At 40.0% G+C, this 16,516-nt stretch overlaps 1 protein-coding gene across 1 annotated transcript; it reads right to left on the bottom strand.

The window, feature by feature from the left end:
• Positions 1-3,717: 3,717 nt before the first annotated feature.
• On the bottom strand, positions 3,718-7,014 carry LOC120573516. The gene is made up of 6 exons (XM_039823295.1): positions 6,450-7,014; positions 6,071-6,120; positions 4,697-4,752; positions 4,218-4,600; positions 4,005-4,119; positions 3,718-3,926 (listed from the first exon to the last, which is right to left on the bottom strand). The coding sequence occupies exons 1-6, from the start codon at positions 6,567-6,569 to the stop codon at positions 3,832-3,834; spliced, it is 819 nt and encodes a 272-aa protein (XP_039679229.1). The 5' UTR covers positions 6,570-7,014; the 3' UTR covers positions 3,718-3,831.
• Positions 7,015-16,516: the final 9,502 nt, after the last annotated feature.

Here is a 16,516-nt window from a genome sequence, read left to right as displayed (position 1 = left end):
AAGCACCAGCTAAATGACATGTCATTTAATGTAATGTAATGGAATGAACAAGTGAACTAAAGCACATATAATAAGACTTAGAACATAACACCATAACAACATAAAACTCAAAGAACTAAATAACAAAAACGATGTGCTGCTGTGTGCTTGTGTGCTTTTGTGTGTTGTAAATTAAATAATTGGTACCAGTCCTGACTTTGCAATGCATTATTTTTCTGATCAAGATAACTGACATCTCCTTGTAAGCAATATAAATATTTCCTGCCATTGTATTGTTGGAGCAGAAGCAGATGGCACAGAATCATGCAAATGTTTAATGTTACAACCGAGATATCTCTCTCTCTCTCTCTCTCTCTCTCTCTCTCTCTCTCTCTCTCTCTCTCTCTCTCAGAACATACACTTTCACAAAGGCTGGTGCATGTTTATCATATATAGTATGGTGCTGTGGACTCAAGTGGCAAATCTGAATCAGCAAAGTGGCCTACTGTAATATTCTAGAAGTAAACCACAAGTGTGGTCCAGTCTGCAGGGCCTGAGGAGACCAGGATGAGAGAAGCAACATGGCAGCTTCCTCACTAATATGTTGAGAAGTTTGCAATGTGGCCCAGTTGTATCTGCAGGAGTTCTTCATCACACTCAAATTACAGTTTTTCACAATCACTAATTTCAGAACCATGATGTCATTTTTCAAAACTCTATAGACACAAAACTCAGAACGGTTATCACTTGTAACACAGACTGTCCAATGTTCAAAACATTGCATTGTGCATTCATATATTTAAAGAAATATTGCACTTGCACAATCATTTGTTCAAAAAACTAATTGATTGTGAAATACCGTTGAAATGTTACTTTAGATCACCCACACACAAGCTACCCATAGTTTCACTATGGGTATGTGGGTACTATGGACCCACGTTTGTATCTCGTAAATGACCCCACTAATAATGCCCGAAATGATACCAAACGTCTACAAGCAGTACAAATAGGTTATGCTCTCATAAAACGATGGATTGGAAAGTTTGTAAGTACACCAGAAGTTTATGTAAATAACACTTGCCTGCTGGCTTCTGCTCTCTGCTGTTGTTGTTGTGGGGTAACTTACGAGATACAAACGTGGGTCCATTAGCCCCTGCGCTAAGCTATTCAGCTGATAACGCTACTCAACGCTAACTCTCCCAATGTTCGACCCAGGTGAAAAAAGCTTCTGGGGGGGTGTTTGGCTCGAGGTCATGGTGCAAAGGACCCTAGGGTGAAATTACTCTGAACCATCACTTTAACAGGCATGATCTAGAAAAAGCAATCCATGCTTTTATTAGTTCAAGGTTGGATTACTGTAATGCTCTCTATGTTGGTTTGAATCAAACCTCCATCTCACGCCTTCAACTTGTGCAAAATGCTGCTGCTCGGTTTTTAACAAATACATCTAGACGTGCACACATCACTCCCATTCATTACACCCTACATTGGCTCCCTGTGCGTTTTAGAATACATTTTAAGATCTTATTGTTTGTTTTTAAGGCCCTTAATGGTCTGGCCCCAGAGTACTTATCCGAGATTTTAACCTGCGTGAGTACAGCCGGTCTCTGTGGTCTTCTAACCAACTGGTTTTAGAAGTGCCGAGGTCAAGGTACAAACGGTGGGGTGATCAGGCTTTTGCGGTTGCTGCCCCGAGACTCTGGAACAAGTTACCCCCTGATATTCGCACAACTACAGATGTTGCTCTTTTCAGGTCTAAACTCAAAACCTACCTGTTTAGAATGGCTTATAATACTCAGTAGTGGTGTGACAATTTCCTTTTCCTGTTTCTTTGTAACCTTTTATGATTTTCCTGTTTTCTACGTTTCATTATTCTTATTGCAAGATATGTTGTTCTTTTCTTAGTTCCTGATGTGAAGCACTTTGGATTGACTGAAAGGATAATGCACAACCAGTTTCTGTGCAAATGAAAAATTATGTAGATCAGGAAGGTAAGATCGGATCAAAGGTCCATCAGCAGAGATTCAAAGTTAGCACAAAAATAAACAAGGCAATATTTGTGATAAGGAGTGTAAGGTAAGATGAGGGCTGATTAACAGGAAAAACACACAGAGCAAAGAAGTCAAACAAGAATGATGCCTTACAAGTGAGCCTACAAAATAAACCAGGAAACTAAACAAACCAGGATATTAACACATCATACAACCCAGTCATAAGTCACACATTACTTAAATCATAAAGAAAGCATTATTTTGCCTGGTGCCGCTGAGTCACGTGACGGTACAACATCAAATCACAAGAGGAAGGAGGAGCATGAATGTATTAAGAGAGGAACAAAGTGTGCGTGCTCTGCTCAGTGACAGGAGCGGCACTTACACAGACACAGACAGCCAGATCGCCTCTTTGATGTGACAGCAAAGTATCAATCTCATTACACTGGTATTGATCAATATCAATACCAACGTTGGTATCGATATTATCGATATTTGGATCTATCTGCCCACCGCTAGTTCTCAGGCGAACATATAAAGATTTGCCGACAGCCAAACTAAAAATGGCAGCAGGTATGCGCTACAGAAAAGTAAGTAACAGCTGTTGTATTTTATTTCCTTTTCAGTGGTGTGAGCTAAATGGATACATCATTTAAAGACTTAATAATGAAACAGAATAGTTCATTGTCTAGTTTATTGATCATGTTAACAATTTAAAATGTATTTGCCAGATTTAGGTTAGTTGTTTTCTGTTGATACGGTATGTAAACTGGTGTTTCAATAAGGCTCAAATTCTGATTAGATTAGTTTTACACCGCTACTTTTAACAAAACAAATTTTGTTTTCTCGGTGACAGAGACCCAGAATGGAGTTCGTTCCGAAACCTCCCTGCTCTATAAAACTGAGGTGAGTGGGTATTTTATTTATACAGCCAATGTTGGCAAATGACAAATTTGCATCAGCAGTCTTTAAAATCTGAGCAGCATGCAACACTATTATTAGACCCTCAAGTTTTTTTCTCAAGCTTCTGAGCGAGTAGCGACTCTAGAGTCATAGTGGGAGAAACAAAGTGTTTCTGTTCTTTCTGACCACTGCGTTAGAGCCTTCTTAGTCTTTTAGAAATAGAGATTTCGATGCTATCATAGTAGTGCCCCTAGCACTCCCATTCAAAAGGCCATTTGACCGAAAATGACAACACGAAAAATCTTAAAAGAGGCCCTTACGTCCTAATTACGCTTTTAATTATGAGTTACACTTTAATAATGCTTTCTAGCTTATTTTTATAGCTCAACAAATTCACAGTGAAACTCATCTCCACTAATAACACTTTATAAAAAAATCTATCAGATATTATAAACGATATTAAAGGAAAGTGGGTTCTGTGTTTAAAACCCAGCAAGGGGCAACTTTGCATGTTTTGCTTGGAGGATAAGATAAGATAATATAAGATAAGATAAGATAGACTTTATTAATCCCACACTGGGGAAATTCCTGTGCTACAGCAGCTCAAAAGAAGAAGAAAAACGTACACACATCAGAATAACATAAATACACATTTAGTACACATAGGAGAAAAGATATACATAGTAAAAGCATTAGACAGAGAAAATAGTTGTTATAATACTAATAATAGTAATAAAAAGTGTATATATATATACAGATATACAGATGAGAAAGGTGCAGATGAATAGAAATATGATATATAATATATATATTGTAATATATATATATTACAAAAATATTGCACTATCGAAAGTAACAGAGAGTAATAAATAAATAAATTAATATGTATAGTGCAGAATATAGTCGAGTGATGCTCATATTGCAGAAACAGCTAACAGTGCTACATTATGATGTTGCATTAAAGAGTCTGACTGCTGCTGGAATGAAGGACCTGCGGTAGCGCTCCTTCTTCTGAGGGTGGAGCAGTCTGCTGCTGAAGGATCTCTGGCTTCCCTGTGAAAGAATAATTACTGATTGATTAATTATTCCAAGCAAAACACAACTGAAAGCAGGAAAGAGAAAGATGCCCACCTAGGTTGTCTTTGATTGATTTGAGATTCTTAAGGAATTCAGTTTTTTTTGACATCACCAGTTCATGGTGTTCTTGGTCCAGCCTCTTGTTCACTTTGTCCCAGTCCTCATCTGTCTACACAAAACAGACAATATAAGCCATAGTTATCAGGGCCCACAGGTTCATCAGAGTCACAAAGCCTTGCTTGTTCAGCAACTTAACTAAGTTCTCACCATATCTTTGAAGGCCTCCCCATTGTAATAGCTCCTGGACCCTGGGTACTTTATTCCCTCATCCATTAGCTGCTGCAGGTTTGAAGCTACCAGATGCAGCTTCTCTCCATCGTAGGCATACACCTGTCTGTCCTCACAGCAGGTCATCACAACGAGCTGGTCACACGGGCACGAGATCCCCTTCACTACACCTACAACCTGCATATTTACTTTCTCGGGAAGGTAAAACTTTCCCCAACCATTTACCTCGTAATCTTCCCCACTATAAATAGTATCGCCCAGGTCTCCTATCTTCCATGTAGCACCAGCTGGATTCTTCAAGTTGAAAGTCTTGTGTCTGGTTTTGGACACAAAGCCTAACACCCCTTTCAGGTATTCTGAACCTGCAACACATACCAGACAAGAAGAGTTTGATGGAATACAGAAAACACTTATCATAGCATGGTTTTATGATGTGTGATGCAAATATGTGTAGCTACCTGTTTCCCCTTCACATTGTTTGCAACTAATTAGACCAAACAGCTGATTTGCCGACCTGAAAGAAAGAGAGAAAAGATAATGATCTTGCAAAGAGATATGTTAATGATTTAGTTAATGACAGTGTGGGTGCACACCACCCACACTGTCATGACATAGAGCTGGTTTAAAGTCGGCAGCAATGTTGTAGTCAAGACCACCCAAACCGAGACCAAGTCAAGACCAAGACCAGAGTCCATCAATACCAGTCCAGTGCGAGTCCCATACTAACCCTTCACACTCAAAACAGGAGGTACGAGAAAAGATACTTACAGGTACACTTTTTATGTTCCCTTAAGAGTAAAGTATTGTATTTTTAAGAGGCCAGAACTGTACCTTTTGACTAATTTGAGGGTACAAAATGAAAGAGAAGGGTATTGAATTGTCTTTCAAAAGGGTACCTCTCCTGCGACAAGCATTTGTACCCTTTAAGGTACACAATGGTACTTCTATTTTTGGGTGTGTAACCCACACTAGATCCCTGAAACAAACAATATATACACAACTAGCTAATATGTATAGCTGATAAAAAAATGTAAATGGTCCTAGCTGTCTCAGTCAGTGTTACACTGCTGTGTGATTTTTTTAGATGTTGTTTTGCACATAACTCCTTATAGTTAGGAAGCTAAATCGTATTACAGACGATGGCTGACATCTTATAGACAGCCAGGGCATCTTATCCTGTTTGAGTGCGTGTTAAGGTGGCGGGGAGAGGGAGTTAACAGTAACAAATTTCAAATTAGAAACGAGTGAAGTGATGGGTTGCATTTCAAGCAGAAACTTTTACATCAAATCAAAGTAATAATATTAACACATAAATCAGACAATGCAAAGGCCATTTAGTGATATCCCTGCAGTTTGTCTTGAAATAAAATCCAGAGTCCTCTTCATCTGAGACCGAGAGAAGACCGAGTAAATATGCGTTTCATTCTGAGACGAGACCTTCAAAATGTGGTCTTGAAACTGATCTCTACAATAGACCAAGACCCATCTCGAGTACTACAACACTGGTCGGCAAAGTATCCCTTAAATTGTGCAATCAGTGTGCTCCAGTCCCATTTTTGTTCTATAGGAGAACATGGGAGGTTTTGTAGTCCAGGTCCTACCAATGTTTGGTATGTACAGGTCGGATACCATCACCAACAACCACCTTTGGGAGCGCACCAAGGAAGAACCCATGAAACTTTAAATTAGGAGTAGGAAGTGATGCTGGATCACAATCAGAAAACTGAGACTTAAATAATAGAGAGTGTTGCATGTTGCTCAGATTTGAAAGACCGCTGACACAAATTTGTGATTTCTCAACATGGACTGAATAAACAAAAATTCCCATTCACCTCAGTTTTATTTGGTAGGCGGATTTCAGGACCAACTCCATTGTGGCTCTCTGTCCCCAAAAAACAAAATTTATTTTGTTAAAAGTAGTGGTGGAAAAATATTCAAAAAGTATCAAAGTACTGCAATGGATTAATAAAATAATATAATTACAGAATTTGAGCCTTTTCTGAAACAACAGGTTACATACCGTATCAACAGAAAACAACCAACCTAAATCTGGCAAATACATTTTAAAATGTTAACATGATCAATAAACTAGACAACAAACTATTCTGTTTCATTATTAAGTCTTCAAATGAAGTATAAATTAATGCATTTAAAAAATATATTTGGCTCACACCACTGATAAGGAAATAAAATACAACAGGTGTTACTTACTTTTCTATAGCTTGTACCTGCTGCCATTTTTGATGTGGCTGTCGGCAAATCTTTAAATTTTCGCCTGAGAACTTGTGGTGGGCAGATCGATCCAAATATCAATAATATCAATACCAACATTGATGAGATCGCTAGTTTCAGTTTCTCTCCAGTATGCACCGCTGCAGTTCAATCAAAGAGGCGACCTGGCTGTCTTCGCTAGTTTCAGTTTCTCTCCAGTATGCACCGCTGCAGTTCGATCAAAGAGGCGACCTGGCTGTCTGTGCCGAGCAGACACACTTTGCTCCTATCTTAATACATCCATGCCCCCCCCCACCCCACGTCCGCCATAGTGACCGTTGTTTACATTCCATGATCTGTTGATATGAAGGCAGCTGCTGACGTCATCCACAACACTGTCTCAAATCTTCAGACGCAGAAGCCCAATGCCTTCATTGTTATCTCTGGAGATTTGAGTCATGAGTCAAATGCCAAGGATGTGTACAGTACCACTGCCCTGGTTGGGAGCAGGCTAACTGCACAGACTGTGCGTTCATGGACATCAGAAAAACGTTTTTCCGAATGAAAACGTCACCATTCACGTAACGTCCTGTGGGAATCAGAGGTCGGAAACTCGGGCTGGATTTTGATAACCAAGTTCCCCAGTTGGTGACGCGTTGTTGACAACTGACATCTGATGGAGGCGACTTTGGTTCACTGAACATATTTCAATGACAATAAACTGTTTATTGTGGACAAATGCCTCTGCCAAGAAACATACACAGACACAACATGTTTAAGATTATTCATAAATAGGCCTATGTATAAAAAAAAAAAACACATTATCCGTGTCTTTTCCCATTGGTTGTCCTGCAGATAACACAAACAAACACCTGGCGATGTGCTGTTTGGATGCTCGCATAAGAAAACAGCAGAAAATCTTTTGTTATTGTGGCCTCCATGTTTTCACCCACCTGATGCTCTCGGCTACGGCCAACCGTTGGTGGCAGTCATGCAACGTTATTCCAAAATGTCAAAGACGAACCTGCATCGGGAAAAACAACGTAACCTGGGGGCGGTGCCTGTTATTCCAAGGTGGCATGAACACAAGGAGACTAAATCTCCATGGTGATTTATGTGCCTCTGCTTTCGTGAAACCGAGTCAAGGCTAAAGGCTAAGTCTTGGTTTTGTGAACTAGGCCCCTGGTTGCCAACACCCCAAATGTAGTTATTATCAATGAGGAGTCCAGTGAGGTATTCATTTTGGAGGTAGGCTGCAGCTTTGATTCCAGCATGGAGAAGGTTTTCTACACTAAGGTAGTTTAATACCAACCACTCCTAAACACCATCTCAGAGCTGGGCTATAGGTGCACACTACTAGTTTTCATATTTGGTAGCCTACACACACAGGTTGGTAGTAAGAGGGCTGCAACAACTTGGGATGGCCAAAAAGAGGCTAAACAGATTGCAAAATACTGTGCCATATGTGCTATTATTGGCAGCTGCCACATATGGCGGGGACGTTGCTACTTATACCCTTAAGAACTGAGTATTGTGCTTGTTAAGTGATATTGTGAAGATCTGCTGCGTGCCACTGGTCTATGAGTTTTTGTATGTATTGTACTGCATCTGTAATATTTGTGTCCCTGTACTATTTTTCTTCATGTGGACATAAATAAATGGTTAAAATGTGTGTGTGTGTGTGTGTGTGTGTGTGTGTGTGTGTGTGTGTGTGTGTGTGTGTGTGTGTGTGTGTGTGTGTGTGTGTGTGTGTGTGAACAGATAAAGTTCCACGACAATTCAAGACTTAAATTCTGGCATCCCAGAACTAAGTCTAAGCTTTATATCTGTACCGTAACCTTACTCATCACACGTAGTATAGTAAGTTGTGTCTCTCATCAGTCTGACCACATTAACACTGAAACTAAAAGCACTGGCAATGGCTAACAACCGCCTGGAAACACATACATTATATGTGAATACTGCTGTAAGTGTTGGCGGGTCTGTAAATACTTCTGTTTGTTCACTAGATAGAGTGACAGCGTAAGTGAAGAAATAGAGACAACAAAACATAACGAATCAGAAAAGCCAAAGAAAAGTTGTGTCCTGTTTTCTTTATATATTTTATACTGTACAACCAGTAAAACATGTCCTGTTCTGTATACATGGTCCTTATTTATTTATATTGTCCAATACCAGTCCAATACATGATGATGAAAACTTTAATTTGTTATGAATCTATTTTGTAATTTTACATATGTTTAAAAATATCTTAATTCATATCGATATCGTAATATTCATAATCGATATCGCAATATCACATTTTGTCAATATCATGCAACCCGTGTGTGTGGGTGTGACAGAGAGAGACAAATATTAAAAGCTTTAAGTGAACTCTAATATAATCAAATATTGTTTCTTAAACTTATTAAAATATATGCTGGGAAACGGCGGCCTCTCAGCTGATTTCACAGCTGATTGGTTCAGAATCGACTCAACATGATGACGTTTTATATAAACTTTTTATTGATTTTGAATCGGAGGGATTTTAACTGTGATTTGTCTGATTTAAAGGCTTATTCTCTACAGAACACATGTTGTGTGTCTGATAGTTACGTTTAGAAGTCAGAGAGACTAAATCTGTTCAGATTAAGAATCATCTACAGTGTGTTTGAAAAGGATTTGGGGTGATGAGGGAAGTAGTTCTTAATTTCCGGCAGCAAACTCTACAGGGTATCCTGTCAGAACACAAACACCAGGCTTGCCAAGGTCGTTCAAAGATTTATTACACATTAAATCTTCACACCCACAACACAGAACAGAGATGATCAGGTGAATGAAAGCTTGGGAGCTTGGGTGTGGTTCTGGAATTAACAAGAGAGAAGACAATTCAATGTCTTATGAAAACATGCAGATAGCATAGGTAACATTACATCTTGACCTGCTAAGCTAATACATTGCCTAAGGCTAAGCAACATGGCTAACAATAGCTAACAATGAAACAACTAAAGCTAGCACATTAGCAATTAGCATATCATAGCATTAGCATTAGTATAGCAACATGGTTTACAATGACACAATGAGAAAGCTAGCATATTAGCAACCAGCATGTCCTAGCATTAGCATTAGCATAGCAATATTAGCACAAACAATTTAGCACGCTTCTCTCGAGAGCCACAAACTTTAAGTGGTGCCTCTAATAAGCAAGTGCAACATTGCAGCTAGGAACATACATTGAGTAACTGGTATCAACTCACCATTAGATGCACGCACACCAAATCATTATACTATAATCTGAGGATTCAACCTGATGCACAATCTTGCCCTGCACATGTGTGACTAGGCTCGTTTGAGATGAACTGCGCCTCGCCTGTAAAGCGGACGAGAGCAGGCGGCAGCAGCCGGGGGGGGTGACAAAAGTCCGCTCTCAAGTCGGACAGTTTATCCAGCCGTTTCCAGCAGCCTTCAGGCTGAACAGGAAGTGACAGAAACATTGGTGGTCCGATTCCGATTTAATAAAATGTTATCAGACCCATATATCAGCTCCTACACAGTCTCCAGTTGTTTTTATTATGACAAAGTAGCAGTCAAGATGCTCTACATGTGATCTGTTGCTGATTTTAATTACCAACAGACTGTAGGCCTAGATGATCTGTAATCTCAACAGATTTGTCTCTCTGACTTCTAAATGTAACTATCAGCCACACAACATGTGTTCTGTAGAGAATAAGCTTTTAAATCAGACAAATCGCAGTTAAAACCCCTCCGAATCAAAATCAATAAAAAGTTTATATAAAACGTCATCATGTTGAGTCGATTCTGAACCAATCAGCTGATTGATCGGCTGAGAGGCCGGCGTTTCCCAGCATGCACTGGGTCCACCTGCGTCCGCCTGGCTCTTGCAGTTGGTGAAAAGCAACTGCGCTACCTGCGTCTCAGAACTGCGGCCGCCTTGGTCTCGTGAGAGTATCGTTGCCCACGTGTGCATGACGTCAGAGCAAGTCGGGATCAAGTCGGACACAAATCTAACCGGCATGCATTGGGCGCAGATCGCCGGTGATCGATTCTGCGCAGATCTGGCTCATCTCGAACGAGCCTAATGACTCTGAAAAGGTGGGTTCTGACTGTTACTTCAGGCTTTGTACCGCTAGGTGGCCGACTGAGTGCCTGATCAAAATACTAGGACCTATTGTTACTACCCAAAATGAGTAGAGTGCAGCTTTGAGTTGCGCATGCTCAGATTTAAACGGTTTACGGCATAACGTGTCTTACTGAAATTTGTGAAATCTGTAAAATAATAAACTTTTCTCTTTACATACAATAACAGAAGATGGAAATCATTTCTAAAACGTTTTAGCTATCTATGATTGTTTGGTTGCTAACGTTAGCTCAAAACGCCATTCAAGTGACAGCCGATGTTGTGTTTGATTGCTAACTTGTAGCTAGCAGTCATTTCAAAAACGTTTTAGCTCTCTATAATTGTTAGATTGCTAACGTTAGCTCAAAACGCCATTAGCATCTAGTAGGCTAGCTACTTGATTGCTAACGTTAGCTAAAAACGCCGTTAGCATCTAGTAGGCTACTTGATTGCTAACGTTAGCTCAAACCGCCGTTAGCATCTTGTAGGCTGCTTGTCGCAAAGTGACGCATGCGCAACTCACATCTGCACTCGTCGCAAAGTGACGCATGCGCAACTCAAAGCTGCACTCTACTCATTTTGGGTAGTGACACTATTCACAGGAATGGAATAACATTGCCTGACTAGAATACAAGAACGAGGAACAAAATAAACAGAACTGGCTAAACACACAGCACAGCTGATACAGTGTTATTAATTAAAATCAGAAACAGATCGCATGTAGAGCATTTTGAGAGCTACTCTGTCATAATTAAAACAACTAGGGTTGTGCCGATGGACGATATCATGATGGAGAGCCACCATCGTGATGTGTCGCCCCCCCCCCACCCCGGTCAAACACACTAATCCTAGTCGCGGGCGCTGGACGGGAAATTGACAAGTGCGTCGGTCTTAAACTAGCAAAGACACAAAGACAAGATTGGCTGTAGTGATACATTCTCTCTCTCCCTGTCAGCTGTAGCTCGCTCTACCTTCTAACGTTGGACACAGCGGTCTTGAGTGAGAGAGAAAAAAGCGTTAAAAGTGGAGCGCTATCACACTTTCCTTTCTCCCCTCATTGGACTAAGTTTGTCGACACTACTCTGTGCGTGCATCAATAAGTAAGTCTGAGGTCATGTAGGTACGGGACGATGTTATGCAGGATTTATGAATGTACGTTAGCAACAGTAGGCTAATTCATGAGGGTGCTATTTTATGTGTGAGCTTATATTGCGCATCTGTTCATGTGCGCTGCAAGAGTTATGTTTCTGTTTATTGAATGCGTTATTCAGTGCAAACATAACCGTGAATGTAGTTTAAACTCAGTAATGATGGTATGTTAGGTTATTACTGTCGCTCTGTTGAAGGCAAACGTCCCACTGTACTGTCGCTACGCAGATCACGGACATCTGATTGATTTTACTGCACCATAGTTAAGTGAAAGTAGGTCATGTTGTAAAACCTACCAGCAGGGCACCATTTACAGAGGGCATTTAAATGTATGTCTAATCGTTTCTATGTTAACTGTTGGCCCATAGTAGTAGGAAAAAATATTTATGTAAAGCTACACCCCGCCCCGGACGACGATATCATCGTCCATCAGGATGTTTTACTGTAACCATCGTCAACTGCCAATTTAGGGGACATCGCCCAACCCTAAAAACAACTGGAGACTGTGTAGGAGCTAATATATTGGTGTGATAACATTTTAATAAATCAGAATCGGACCACAGTGTTCCTGTGACTTCCTGTTCAGCCTGAAGGCTGCTGGATACGGCTAGAAAACTGTCCGACTTGAGAGTGGATTTTCGTCACCACCCCCGCTGCTGCCGCCTGCTCTCGTCCGCTTTACAGGCGAGGCGCAGTTCATCTCAAACGAGCCTATTGACTCTTGCGCCCGACGCAAATCTTAAATGGGTTGATCTGAAGTAGCTAGGTGTGTTTTGGGCATAACGTGCAATAAACCAATCAGAGCGTCATATCACATTCCCTTTAAGAGCAGGCGCGCTGGTTCCATGGTTGATTGCTATTATAATGGCGGATTTGCCTGGCGCACGCCAGCGGGAGCTGTCCGGGATGCGGCAAAGTAATAAATGCCCGTCTTGACCGGGTGGCGATGTTGCTGCAGCCTCTCGGGCGCATCTCCTCAAGTCTGGAGAGGATTGCTGCAGCCATGGAGCGTGGGCCTCCAAACGCACCACCTGCACCTGTTGTGCCCCTTCCTCCTCCCCCCCACTCCACCTCTGTCCACCCGCTCCATCAGGAGCGCATCGCCACTCCCGGACCAGATCCCGCCGGAGTGTCCAATCCCGCCATAGTTCAACATCACGTCTCCTTAAGTCCTCTAATATTTCTTCATTTATGTCATCAACACATCCATGATTTATGTAAATGTGTAAAACACAACAAGCCACAAAGAATGCTGCGACTTTTTGAGGACTGTACTGTAAAATGCCTCCTGACCTTTCCAAACACCTGAAGCGCATTTTCAGTAATATTTTTCCTTGTAATTATGTATGGTTTGCAAAAATGGCAACTGCTGCGTCCATGTAGATGAGAGCCGGCTTCACCTAACCCGGCTTCACCTAACCTTACAATCGCGATCCCACATAACTTGTGTCACGACGCTGGTTATCAACTAGTTCAATCAACCCAGGGTTTCCTAATGTAGAATTCACATAAAAGAGGCAGTGTTTGCACATCGTGACCAATCGCAAACATCTACTAGAGCCACATATTGTACATAAGAAGAGAAAACTATAATTCTACATAAATATGAAGAACACAAAGGTTTTACTGGCAAAATGCAATACAGTCGCTGCTTCCTACAACAGAAAGGAAAGCTGGCAAAAAAAATAGGCGACGCTGTCAATGCGTAAATCACAAGGCTTATCAATATCAGTTCCCCATCAGTCAGGCAGGAGATCAGACCATAATTACACTTCTGCTTTCCATAAACTGTAATTGCTTCAGCCTATTTTTTCAACCTATTTATTACATTTGCAACCCTGGCAGTGGGAGGAAAAAATTGGCCTATAAAAACATAATTCAAATTGATGCGCGCATTGGCAACACACGGCTCAAGAAGCCGACAAAGATATGTAATTCCCTCTGCTGAAAATCTATATCTTTCATAAAGTTACCCATCAGAGAACGTTAACCGGGTCGTCGGTCTCTAAATGTTTGAACTTTTATGAAGTTTTTATGAAGTTTTCAGACTGAGTTTTGTGGAACCTGATAAAGCCCGTCTGCAGAGCGAGACTGATAAGATATAGATAAAGACATACCAGTGCTTTTCACACACACAGAAACGGACACACATTCTCACGCAACATTTATACTTTCACAAATGGTCAAAATAATTTCATCATCCGTAGGGACAAAACTAATTTATTATTATTAATTATTTAAATAAGCCACTAAGGGGTGAACGCGTGAATTTGTTGTTACTCACCTGAAAAAGGTTTTGAGGCAATTGTTTTGAGTTCATAAACTCAAAGGTATGAGGTTCTCAGAGCTTAAATATATGAAGTAACTGATACTTGAATATCAGTTAAATTAGTACTGATTAAGCCAACTCAAATATTTTCAGTAAATGCAACTCTAGCAACATGTTTTTGGACGTGTTTTCTGGACAAAACTTGTCCTGTGCGCTGTCTAACTTTGGATGTGATGATCTATTTAGTCAGAGGTGGGTAGTAACGAGTTACATTTACTCCGTTACATTTACTTGAGTAAGTTTTTGAAAAAATTATACTTCTAGGAGTAGTTTTAAATCACTATACTTTTTACTTTTACTTGAGTAGATTTGTGAAGAAGAAACTGTCCTCTTACTCCGCTACATTGGGCTACAATGAGCTCGTTACTTTTCTTTTTACTTCTTTGGTATTCTATTCTATTCTTCTATAAAAAATATAAAAAACATAATTCAAACCGCTGTGCGCATTGGCTCAAGAAGCAGAGAAATAGCCGATATGTAATTCCCTCCCATTCAAATCTATATATTTCATAAATATACCCATCAGGGAATGTTTTTCTCTAAATGTTTTAACTTTTATGAGCGCACATTTCCCCCGTCTCTCTCTCTCTCTCTCTCTCTCTCTCCGCACCGAGCTCCGCCTGATCTTCTATAAGAACTGTGACGCCGTTATCAATCGAGTAGGCCTATTGATTGGTCAGTAGGCGGTGCTTTTACACCGGTCCAGTTCATCTCTGATCTCCAACCTGCTCCCGACCAGGTTAGGCGTCCAGCATGAGTTACCATGGCGATTGAACCCGGTATCAAGTGATCCACCTTCGTGATACAGAAAACCCTGGGTTGAACCTGAAGTTAGCTGTTAACCCCAAATCTTGCTTCGTAATCCAGGCCTTTGGCCTCATAATGAAAGCATGTTTACCTTAGTAAAAGTGCCAAAAAGCAGCTCCGTTACCTTGTTCTAGTTCTGCCTGCAGAGCCTGGTAAAAAAAAGTTTGTGTTACTTGTGCTTATTTATTTTTATGTATTATTATTTTATGTATTTTATTTTTTAAGTACTTGAATTTACCTGGATTATTTTAATGTAAGCTATTTTGTAATTAATAAATTTTTATTTATTTTATTGATTGGATGAACTATAATTTGCCTAAAGATGATTATTTTGTATTTTTGTCCGTCTGATTGAATGCTTATGTTAAAAAATAAATCAGACGTTACTCAACAGTTACTCAGTACTTGAGTACTTTTTTACTCTTACTCAAGTAATTATTTGGATGGCTACTTTTTACTTTTACTTAAGTCATATTATTCTGAAGTAACAGTACTTTTACTTGAGTACAATTTTTGGCTACTCTACCCACCTCTGTATTTAGTCAGTTCTGTAAAGATATGCTCACTTTAAGGTTCAACTACGAATCAGAGAGTAAAGTTCTCACAATGGCTTAATAAACCAGTCAAAACAGAGCAGATAAAACTCACAGATGATCTAATCATGAGTCATACATTAGTTAAACATCACTTATGATTTCTCCCCTTATTATTATAAAATGTTACCAGATTTTTTAATCTCAGTAAGCTATGTAAGAGACACAAAAACCAACCTGGTCTCCCAGTATTCCGTGGAATGAACACGGTCAAATTCTGGGGCAGTTTCACGGAATCACCGAAAATTCCGTGACGGGCCCACTGAAGTGATGCCTATGTAAGTCAGTGACAGGCATCATCCGTGGTCTACGCACAGACTTACGGAAACTTGACAGGTTAATGATCTTACAATAGAGCTTCCACTGTTGTTAGAGTAATGAAACTGCATCGTTTCAAAAATAGATTAAGATATGGATTGTTAAATTCCATTTTCCATCATTTGTCATTCCATCATTTTGTTGTTCCAATCCTTATGAGCATAAAGTTGAGTTTTTTTTCAACTCGAGGTGTTCAGGGCTCTCCTGCAAAAACACGAGGAATATGTGGTAGTTGTCCCATACTCGTAGGGTACAGATTTGATCATTGGCAAATTATCAAAGATGTTTTATCAATATTAATAAAGTTATGAATATGGTTATTAATAACTTTATCAAATCGACAAACAATCAAAACGGGGCACCACCCTGCTAGTCAGGGACCAATAATAAAGCTGTGGAACAGTCTCATTTCTGTGGTAATCCCTTAAAAAGGAAATAAAGGAAGGGGTGAATCCAAGCAACGGACCTGATTGACCAGCAATTGTTACAACAAGTACACAAATAATCACAAGCAACTGCTAATTAAGCATAATAAGATTTATTAACTTCACAATTATCAGTAGCTAAACAATAATCCTTCAATAATAAACTTATATACCCTTTTTACAATATCACAACCAAAAGCAAAGCAAAAACAAAGCAGCATGTGTCATGGACACATCTGTGTGTGTGTGTGTGTGTGTGTGTGTGTGTGTGTGTGTGTGTGTGTGTGTGTGTGTGTGTGTGTGTGTGTGTGTGTGTGTGTGGGCGGAAC

Source organism: Perca fluviatilis, chromosome 14, assembly GCF_010015445.1.
Source record: "Perca fluviatilis chromosome 14, GENO_Pfluv_1.0, whole genome shotgun sequence".
Classification (NCBI taxonomy): domain Eukaryota; kingdom Metazoa; phylum Chordata; class Actinopteri; order Perciformes; family Percidae; genus Perca; species Perca fluviatilis.
The sequence above is the reverse complement of the archived record's forward strand: the minus strand, read 5'-3'. Positions and strand labels throughout refer to the sequence as shown.